Source organism: Magallana gigas, chromosome 9 (assembly GCF_963853765.1).
Source record: "Magallana gigas chromosome 9, xbMagGiga1.1, whole genome shotgun sequence".
NCBI lineage: Eukaryota > Metazoa > Mollusca > Bivalvia > Ostreida > Ostreidae > Magallana > Magallana gigas.
This window is the reverse complement of record NC_088861.1, coordinates 22,711,250-22,722,621: the sequence shown is the minus strand read 5'-3', so window position 1 is coordinate 22,722,621 and position 11,372 is coordinate 22,711,250. Positions and strand designations below refer to the sequence as shown.

The 11,372-nt window shown below is 36.7% G+C and overlaps 2 protein-coding genes across 2 annotated transcripts; one reads left to right on the top strand and one right to left on the bottom strand.

Moving 5' to 3' along the window:
* Positions 1-2,407: 2,407 nt before the first annotated feature.
* Positions 2,408-3,061, bottom strand: LOC136271861 (clumping factor B-like). Its single transcript, XM_066072417.1, has one exon. The coding sequence runs from the start codon at positions 3,059-3,061 to the stop codon at positions 2,408-2,410; it is 654 nt and encodes a 217-aa protein (XP_065928489.1).
* A 2,232-nt stretch (positions 3,062-5,293) lies between these two features.
* On the top strand, positions 5,294-8,645 carry LOC136271324 (uncharacterized). The gene is made up of 2 exons (XM_066071136.1): positions 5,294-8,007; positions 8,155-8,645. The coding sequence occupies exon 1, from the start codon at positions 6,152-6,154 to the stop codon at positions 7,979-7,981; it is 1,830 nt and encodes a 609-aa protein (XP_065927208.1). The 5' UTR covers positions 5,294-6,151; the 3' UTR covers positions 7,982-8,007; positions 8,155-8,645.
* Positions 8,646-11,372: the final 2,727 nt, after the last annotated feature.

The window sequence follows — 11,372 nt, the reverse complement described above, 5'->3', positions numbered from 1 at the left end:
CTCTAGAGCAGAACTGTTGCACAGTACTAGTATGTGAACATTTACTCCGGGAATATTTTTGAGAGTGTTTTGATTATATTTCAGTGTCACGGTTCGTGATAATGTAATGTGTATTTAAGAACACCTGGTGCCGAAACAAAATATTTAGAAGGAAAATGTAATGTCTTTTATTTGTAAATTAGTGTCAATCGATCGGTAACTATGAAAGTTAATGAAATCTTTAACCCTGTGTACAAAAAGGAGCGGTGAAATTATTAAACGCACAGCTTGTCTTTTATTTCTTTATAAAAGTGCAATTTGCACATACAGGGGAGTAATTTCCATTTAAAATATTTTAAATCGAACGGTATATTTACACCTATACGACATGTAATAATTACTTAAATGAGAGGTACCCCAGCCGATTTAAGACGTACACAATACGCGGGAGGGGTGGGCTCCTATAACAATAGACTTCATTTTCTTTCGCCAATTTCGACTCTGTTTGCGCAAGAGATTCCCCTGACATTTGGAATGGAAGTCAAACAGATTTGGGAGTTTACACGGCCAGGGTATGTTATTGTTAGCAGTGGACACAATGTATTGGACTTTCCAGACAAACTCACTTGTCTGCCCTCTTAAGTGGTGATTTACCAAAATCTCGCTGGCAAAATCTGACAAGCTTATTGAAAACGTTAATGCAAGTATGACATGAGCCTTTTCAGATTTTTGTCAAGGCTTTTATGAGATGCACTTTCGAACAAAGTTATTTTTTTCTAAATCTATAGTGGCTCGTATATAAATTTAGGTCCTTAACAAAAGATTCTTTTTTAACAAAATCGCTTGTTATTGTCGAGATAACGGGTATTATGTGGAGAAATTGATAAAACTTTTTGAACATCGCACTTATGGGTAAATGGATTTTGGTGTAACACGAACAGTGCATACTTCATGCATAGCATTCTATATGGTTCAGATCCGATGGTACATGAATCTGTTGGTTTGAGAAAATTATATATGTATCCTTCGATTTGGGGATACTCTTGGTAAATAAACACTGGAATGGATTTATTTGCAAACCCTTAAATGTTGAAGCCCCCTTATTGGAAAGATAAGATAAAGATTCGAATAAAACAAATAAATTGAACTGCCATTGTAGCCCAGGAACAATCAAGAAATTAATACAAATTCTATAACGGATTTCACTAATTTTCCAGATTTTATTTGATACTTGTTAATTTTCAACCCGTCACATACTAAACGCATACGAAACATTAGCTAATTATAGTATTTTGAACATAGTACAATTAAAATAAATCCGAAGTTCAAATTATATTTTGTGCTGTGTCCAACACAATTTTTTTGTCCAGACATTTGCAACATTTGTTTGAAACTGAAATAAACATCCATAAATAAAAATCCCGATATATACCAGAGCGTTTATATATTGACCTGTTTTGGGACAGTTATTCTACAATTAAACGATAGCATAAACTCATATTCCGGGTACTCATCAACTTTCCAATTTTGTCTGCGAATCTCTTGGGGGGTAATTTAGCAATTCATACCAAGTATATATATATATATATATATATATTACCGCCATCTTTGTTAATTCCAATGCAAGTTCGACCTTACAATAAACTTGAACTAGAGGTAATATTGACGCGTACTCGGGAGCTATTGTGATTAATAACCATATTTTAGCGATGTCCGGTGCAGTGTATTGATTGGGTGCCATATTCTTTTGAAAGATAATGGAGTTTTTTGTAACCTTTGAATGGTTCCGCCATGTCGATCCTTGGAATCAAGTTCTCCTCCAGAACCCGATCAATCAAAGTCACTATACACAGAGTCTGTCCAAAATCAATGCCTACTTGAAAAATATAATTCATGGATTTTTTTTCTGATTCTTTCTTATGATGTTTATATAAGGGCTCATGGTATTTTTTTTTTTAGATTCTTTGAATATTCTTTTTGCTGAAATCGCAGTATTACCTTAAATACAGTTATATGCAGAAACAGAGGATTTTTTGTATTGAATGCATATATACAAAAAATAATGCAGTTGATATCATAATTTTAAAAAAAGATTATAACAAATAGGTGAAAGAACTGGTACACATGTACATATTTATATAGAAGAAAAATTGCCATCACAAGTATCCTAAAAAAGTAAATTAAATAATGATTATGCATTTATTGAATACTTTCGCCTGTTTCTGGTTTTTGGTTCAGTGTTTTTTAATGTCCATTTGTCAAGCCAAGCTCTGTACTTGGCTTTATAATTTTATTTTCACCCTTTACAGATGGCTGTCTTTTTACAAAATATTTCGATAGATCATCAGTGTCATACTATTGGTTGATAAAATATATGTATACAAGTTAATCCACCCCATTCCTAATTCGATTAACTTCATAAAAAATGTTATATATAACTGTCACTCTTCTTTTTTGTATTTGATCCAGTGTCTATATCACTGTCACTCCTCAGTCGTGTATTTGATCCGGTGTCTATATAACTGTCACTCTTCAGTCGTGTATTTGACCCAGTGTCTATATCACTATCACTCTTCAGTCGTGTATTTGATCCAGTGTCTATATAACTGTCACTCCTCAGTCGTGTATTTGATCCAGTGTCTATATCACTGTCACTGTTCAGTCGTATTTTTGATCCAGTGTCTATATCACTGTCACCCTTCAGTCGTGTATTTGATCCAGTGTCTATATCACTGTCACTCTTCAGTCGTGTATTTGATCCGGTGTCTATATAACTGTCACTCCTCAGTCGTGTATTTGATACAGTGTCTATATCACTGTCATTCTTTAGTCGTGTATTTGATCCAGTGTCTATATCACTGCCACCCTTCAGTCGAGTATTTGATACAGTGTCTATATCACTGTCACCCTTCAGTCGTGTATTTGATCCAGTGTCTATATCACTGTCACCCTTCAGTCGTGTATTTGATACAGTGTCTATATCACTGTCACCCTTCAGTCGTGTATTTGATCCAGTGTCTATATCACTGTCACCCTTCAGTCGTGTATTTGATCCAGTGTCTATATCACTGTCACCCTTCATAATTACAATATAATGACGACTATATACAATTATATATTACTCTATTTAGGACTTAAAATATTTTTTAAATCATTCTCAACCAATGGTTTTAATGTCAAGGTCATTGTGACACGTACATACAGATTATTACATTACGCATTATTATCTGTGACCTTGACCTTTAGATGATTTTTATGAGTTAGATTACAGGGTCACATTATGCACAGGTTTTTCGGATGGTACAGATTTGAAAAACTGTCTCGTAGCCTTTTTTTTACACCATCGATCAGAACATATTATGATTGAAAGACAGTCAAATCGATATTGTTTCGTACATCTTTGTTAACATCAAAGTTACAAAAATGCGGGAACTTTTTGTTTGTCTGAACTCATAAATAATTGATATAAATTGTACGTCACAGCAAGAATCCGCTACTCTACGGTGCCCTCGTCGAGGAGTTAAGTTCAAATGCCATCTGCAGGTTGACCTTGGTACATACCACAAAGCGTTGATTGTGAACTCAGCAGCAGTGAAAGGTATTGAACGCCTGCTCTGGGTTTACCACAAAGATTCCAATAAAGACTCATAAATATCGCTGTGCAATTTCAGCATTTGCATTTGTGATGATTCTGTCTTATTTGAATAAACTCTATGAATTTACGACTGTCGAAGTGTAACGTATAATAGGTGATATATTATAAAGATATACAACGAAGAGTGGTATCTATTTTGGTACATGTTTTACATTAAAAGTTTAAAATCGAAGATTTCTAAACTTATCTATAACAATGTGTTATAGATAAGTTAAGAAATCTTCGATTTTAAACTTTTAATGAAACACATGAATACATCAGGCATTAATAGCGTATTCTTCTTCCTCTTTTTTTTGTGAAAAAACTCCAAGGTTTGAAAAGTGATGTGAGAATACTAGTAAATGGAAGCGAATTTTTATTATTAAGATACCAGTTTACTAGGAATTTCCCTAAATTCTGTCGTCAAGCGGCGTTTGTTACATTAAAAGTTGAAAAACTACCGTAATCTATGACTGAGTTTGTATTGTAGCATGTAAATTTTAGATTTTGAGATCAGTCTTTTTGGTTCTGATCCTGGTTGTATATTTGTAGACAACATATGTCATGAATCCATACGATTTCTTTGGAATCAAGTTGTACGTTCTTGGAAAAAAGGGGAAGATTTTGACGTCAACAATTTTTGTCACCCATAAATAACGATGCTATTCTTGGAGCATATTATTTGTTTTTTATTTCTTGGAAAATTAATTCTGAAAGAGAGAAAGGAACTGTGGGAGACACCATGCATGGTCAAAGACCGGAAGCCAGCTTTTTTTGCAATAAAGTAGATTGATTCTATCCAGTCAGGGAAGTGTTAAGTTGATCGCAGTTTAACGCTCCCTATTTAAAGAAAGATAAAATATTTTATAAAACGCTTCAGAGAGACATTTAAAACATCGGTTATCGAGACCGAATCGATTTTTAAACATCGTTTCATTATCCATGGCTCAAATTAGATGTTATTTTATGTCCAACTTTTACGGCTGTGTTTTCTGGGTTGGGTTTTGTGTTTTTATTATTTATTATCCCTTCACAGAAAAAATCTTCAGTTGCATGGCTGTAGGATTTCTTGTTCATATGAAAAGCACTCGGGTTTCAAAAATGTTTCAGCGCAATAAAAGTCGTCAACACTGGCCGTGTAGTGTTGGTCTCCAGCTATAGTAACTGTATACATAATATGATCGTACGGGATTTCTGTACTGATAACAAATCTAGATTTGATGACATTACTCGCTGAAAAGACGCCGTCCTTGATACAATGACTCCTTTCAAACTCGGATAAAAGCGATCTCTGTCCAACCCACTCCCCAATAGACAAGTTTGCTCATTTTTGAACAATTATCCCCTCAATAGAAAGCATAAGGCTAATACCTATAGAGCAACGGAACAAGGGAAAGGTCCCGTTTTATTTAATGAAACTCGATTCAAAGGGCCGCTCAGAAAAAGAATCCTTACCGTATTCGATCTGGTAAATTAATGTATAAACAAAGTCTTACAGCACCCGGTCGCATAAAGTTTGGTGTAATATTTCTGAATTCTATTTACTTTAACCATTTAGACGAATTCTAAAGCTTCTCAATTCCTAAACGAACTTAAACAAGAATTTAAATCGTTCTCCAACAGAAAATATTTTATAATTATAGCTAACGGTGTAATGGAATTACTCTGTCTATCGCATGGAACCCAGATCAAGCAAGTGTCCCAATATCTCACAGCGCAGGTTTTTATGCATCTGTAAATCAAATATTGAATATCCCTCTAATTCATATTCTATGCAAGAACAATGCCGACACGGAATGGGTCTTTTATTAAAGACAAATACACACTTAGCGACGAGGTTCGTCAATTAGACTTTAAACGTTGAAGCGCCTTTAAAAATCAATCAACAAGAATCTTTCATGCTCGCCGGGGTCTTCTACTGTTGCCATACGAGCGAACTGACGCTACAGTTCAGCACTACCATCTGAAGCTGGTGGTACAAGCTGAGTCGATCGCCGCGGAAACTAAGCAATTTCCGAAGAGGGGTTCGTGAACATGACCCGAAATAACCCGAAAAGAGCTTAAATACTCTGTTCTACCACAGCGCTAAGAGAAGCGGATTAACGAACATGCATATTGTGTGATATACTCAGTGAGTGAGATATGTCGTTAAAACACCACGTTGAGAGGATAGATAGAAGATTTTAATATGCCTCGTTCGACAGTCCTTCATTATATTGCCGGTGATTTGTAATTTAAAGGCATCGCGCGGCATTATCAACTGAAATTGTCTATATTTGTTTTTCGTCGCAAAGAAGCGTTAAAGTGCTTCAGTGCACAATCGGTTGTTATCGTAGATTGATACAAGACTGCGAGCTGTGGATTATTAAACGGACGGTGTACATGGCAGGCTATCATACGGAATTACACACAGATTTTCGTTTGCGAAGAACATGGGGACATAAGTTCAGGAATTTGTTTTTTGGCGACGTTCAAGCTTTGAAGTATGACACTGGATATTCTAGAGGTAATATCTGGATCTAAACAAGTGATTTTCAAATGATAAGAGTCCCCGGAAAATGTTCCCAATATTTGAGAAGCGTGGGTAAATCTTATCCGGAATTCATGTCAGTGTCCTCTACCCCGAGCTCCGCGGTGGGGGCATGTAGGACCGAGTACAAGCGGCAGAAAACTTTTATGAAAACGGAAAAATCCGTTGCCAAGGAAACGCAAAAGGATGATTCAAAAGATCCACTCCCGATCGTGGAGCTTAAACCTTTCGTTAAGAAAGTATGGCGGAGGGAAAATAGTTTACCCGGATTTTACAACCAGTTTCCTCCATCCAAACCTAGCAACCATGTTCGGAAGCATAAGGATATAGAGAAGAAGCACGACCCCCCGCCGTCCCCGGGCCCCTCCCCCGACAAACTAGAAATGATCATCGGGAGCGGTTCCAACGAGAATGGCGCCACACGCTCGTCCGGTGGATCTCATTCGCCTCGATCTCGACAGAAGATTCATCCTTCAGCGGAAACCATTGCGCCCAAGAAAAGAGAGCATTCTCAGAGTCTTGTGCCTGGTTTTATTACACGTTTAGAGAGGACTAAGACTACGTTAATGGAGATCCAAGACGCCGAGGCGCCTACTAAAGTGTACTGTGGTTTACAGCAGTCACTGGATCGGAGGGAGATGGACCATCCCCCAGTGATAGATCTAAAAGGTGAGAAAAACGTTCGTGAGTCTAACAGAAAACATTACCAGTATTCTCCTATACCCCCTTTCAAAGCCATGTATCAAAAGAATGGAGCGCTGAACTTTAGTCTTCCTCCACAAGGGTATGGTGCCAAGTATTACCCTAACAAGTTAAGGAGAAGGAACTCAACGGAGAGACCCAAAACGCCATTCTATGATGCATTTGACAGAAAGGGAACACTCCCTTCTATTCAAATAGGAATACCCACATTACGCAAAAGACCAAACAAGAGTCATATTCATTTTGATGAGGATGACAATCTTATGGACAATGCAATGCCCGTATCTGTGTCTGTCCACAAGGTCGGTGGGATCTCTAACTCACTACATATACTCAGCAAGCTTGGTGCTCCAACAATGGTCGAAAGGCAACTATCGTTTCAACTAGAAGTAGACTTGCGAAGATTCAGGAGATCTCGGGATTATTTTCCATTCGAAATGACACCGGTTGAAATTGCAAAGTATTACCCCTCCCAGAATATCAGCATGACGAGTGGAGAGAAAGAGATTCAAAAGGGTCTGGAACTGAACACCAGACGGAAGAAAATACGTGATAAATCGCATAGATCCGCCCCGGACAAACTGGAAACGATAGATCAACTCACACCGAGGGATTCTGACGGGACGTTAACGAGACTTGAGGGAGAGCTGGCTCAACATGGCCGCGACAAGATGAGCGCGGACGAGGACGCTCAGATGTCAGACGAGGCTCAAGTGAATTCTGTGCCAAACGTACCACATACGCAAGAGACTGGAAAAACTTTCGCGGATGCCTTTTCTTTGGAAGAACCCAATAACAATTCGGTCAGTGTTTCCAGTGGTAAAGCGAAATCAAGATCCGGACTGGACAGAGAGAAGGAGATCAAATACGGAGAGAGCAAGGAACCAATTTTACCGCTGAAAATCAACTCGGGAACACCGGAAGGAAATGAAAGCAGTACGGAGGATCTTAACACGTCACCCGGTGGCTCGTCCGATATTATTCAAGATGTTAAAGATGCGAACATCTTGCCTGACGTTAACAGTGCAAACACCGAGGTAATCCGAGAGGAGCCGGAGGAAATCGGCGGAACCAGCAGAAGCAGCACGTTCATAACGTCAGAGCATACGAAATTTCCCGAGGTTGTTCCGAGTTGATTTGTGTGTGCGATATCCGATAAAAAGTATTAATTATAGCATCTGTGATATATTTTATTTATATTTAGAATTCATTTTTTTATAATTACTAGTCTGTGATTACACTCAATTTTACATTTTAACTCTTTGTGAATGACTTATTGTAGATCTAGGTAACCTATTTCATCTTGCAGATATACCAAATTTGTTTGTGCCTTTGACTAAACGTTGCTCAAAGATTGGAATCTTTTCTCTACAAGAAAATGTTACAGGTTTCCTTCATTACAGTAAGGAAGTTCTTCATGTGATCAATCATAGCGTTCTCTTACTATGCAAATTGTCGTTTGTTTGCAAGAAAATAGAGGATATTTTTTTGGCCGCGTTGTTTCCAGACGATGAAGTACTGTGGTTTTCGTCTGTTCTTCGTTCGTTCTGAAGGATCAATAATTCATTAATTCTTTGTGTAATTCTTGAGTGTTTACAACACAATCAAAATGTGCAGTGATTAAATTATTGAGTAGAAATGCCACTGCGCCGAGAGGAAATCCTGAATCTGAACTCATAATCCCGTTATACCTTGCATTTAAAATGATTAATTTCTTTTGTGTAGTAAACTGAAAGTTTTTGTTCCAGTGATAAAGATATATTTAAATGTTTAAAGAAAAATCGAGTGCAAGATCTTGTTCACTTTTGTTTGTGTTTGTGAATACTAGAGCCTTAAGCCGACAATGTTGAGAGATTCGCAAAACATACTTAAGTTATTAAATTCATATACAGAAGTCGGTCAAAAGAATTGTCCCCTTACAATGGCGCGAAAGACGTGTATCATTGCACGCTCAAAGAAGTTAATACTGGGGTGAGCGATAGGCATCTAAACCTGATGTGTATCGCCAAGTCTATTGAAATATTAGAGAATACACCTACAGTCCGTTATGTTTTAAACAGATCACGGATAGCAAGACGTGTGTGTTGCTGAAAGGTCAAACGCCAAGAAACCCAAGCTTAGTGTCGAGGAGGGAAAATCTATATCGTGTACTAATTCATGCTCAAGTTTTAAAACGAGCACACATTTCGTGTTCGCGATCTGAGGGTGACCATCACGTACACAGGGAATGAATATCTGTGTTGATACTGTTTATCTCATTGATATTTAAACCCGGGCTCTTCAGACGGAAATCTCGCTTCCCCACTCCCACGACACGGTCTCTAGGGGGTCAAATTTTTATAATTTCATTTTGAAAGTTTTAAACGTTCATAGATACGATTAACCAATTGATTTGGCTGTAATCGTTTACGCATACATTGATATTTGTCATGGCCATGGGAAACGTTTTGCATTAAGTTGCATATATTAATTGCACGGTTAGTTGGTCTCCGTTACATGGCAAATATTTTCAATTTAAATCTTGCTCGAGCATTTAAATTGAAAAGTGTGTATCATTGTGATAAGTGCCGTGCCGGGTATGCTCTTATTTTGTTAAATTATCTGCGATTTAAGGTATTTAACTGGAAATGATACATCCACTCTCCCGAATGATTGGTTCAACGGAGGGGAACTATTTTGAATAGCGGAACGATTTAACCGTTCTTCAGGTTTTGGCACCAATGTAACACATAAGACATATAAATGCATTTATATTTGATACCTATCTTTTTTAAAATTCTCATTCATCTACTGATTTAGCATTTCTTAAATCAAGTCGGGATAAATTATAGCTGACATGCATTGTCGTTGCAATGATGATTAAGCAAATTGGTTATTGATGTCCTAGCTATAAGTCCATACTAGTAATTCTCTATATCTTGTCAGTCTTCATAAGTAGTGCTATTTGTATAGCTACAAACGCGTTTTAAAGCATTGAAATCATGCATCAAAGCATCGAAAACAACGTTGTTCGTTTTATAAATGAAAATACTTCATAAGTCTGTTAATAACATTAAAAGCAGTGTCTTAAATCACCAACAAAGCTCAAGTAATGTACTTCGAATCAACTCTTCAAAAATGGAAGTTAATATATTGAAAGAGGTCCGTTATTGCAAGAACATTTCCTTGTCGGGTTAATTAATATACAGTCATGTAATTTAAATATACAGTAAGACCTATAGCGTACACAACACTGCTGGCCAAGCGACGTGCAGGTCATGAACTTTTGACCCTTATGTCTTATGATAAATTTCATTTTATTAAATAAATATGTCGGAAAAGGCACTTAGATGAACCACTGAATCTAAATACATGATAGTACATGGACTATTTCTTTTTGTCAAGGACAAACTATGTATCAATTTAACATTTCTTTTATCTTTCTATTTACAGCGCTTGTTTCTGTAATTAATTCACAATATAGTATAATAATACTTTATCACAAGAACGTGTCTGTGATAGAAAATGATCATACCTCTATCATGTACGTATAAATGAACTGTCCAGGCGAGCAAATAAGTCAAACAAGAAATTAAGTGCATGTAAATAACATTTATTGACATTTCCGTTCCATTAATTTTGCAAAACACAATTTCAACTGAAATTAGCACTGAAATATAGAAAGATGTACATTGTCAATAAGGAAAACGATAAAATGAAGGCTGTTGTTATCAGAAACTGTATTTAGCAGACGTACATCGATGGGTCGCTACTTCACAGCCATCACAGAAGACTAAAAAAAATATTGACCGATTGATAATAAATACAAGAGAACTTAATGTACCCAGAAATGAGAAACAACATTTGTCTTGAAAGTTTTGTCATCGTAAGGTCATTATGTTTAACTTTTAATTTCTCTCTCTCTCTCTCTCTCTCTCTCTCTCTCTCTCTCTCTCTCTCTTGGTGTTTCTCTGCAGTTCTCTGCATGGGTAGATGGTTTTATGCCTTATTCTTCTTTGGTTCGATAGAGAACGTAGTCTACACGAGATCTATAAAGTAAAAAAGCTCCTTTTAAACAAACCGTTATCTCTGAATTATTTATGTGACATTTCATTTGAAAAAAAAAACATGAAGCAAACAGACAAGTGTATTGAAATCGATCGTGTTCTGGTATTTTAAACTTTTTAGCTAACATTCACATCATTATTTCAACATAAATACTTCTGTAATATATTCAATTTGATATGCATTAATAAATAGGCAATCCTTAGTCAGCGCTAGTTATTCTGTCTGTCTGTCTGTCTGTCTGTCTCTCTCTCTCTCTCTCTCTCTCTCTCTCTCTCTCTCTCTCTCATTTTTGTCTTCAAGTAAAAAGCCGTCAACATGAGAAATGGCCGTCTTCCCTGTACTCTATCGCTAGCGTAGATAGAGGTTGTCAGATTCTTTTGTCTGTGAGTATGAAATTTAAAATGCATCGCATTAAGATGACTAGAGTCGTCAACATGCCATCAATACAATGTAAATAATATCTTTCAATGGAGTACAATT

What these genes read in the sequence shown, in the direction of transcription:
- LOC136271861 (XM_066072417.1), bottom strand. Translation starts at nt 3,061, where the DNA reads ATGAAGGGTGACAGTGATATAGACACTGGATCAAATACACGACTGAAG.
- LOC136271324 (XM_066071136.1), top strand. Translation starts at nt 6,152, where the DNA reads ATGATAAGAGTCCCCGGAAAATGTTCCCAATATTTGAGAAGCGTGGGT.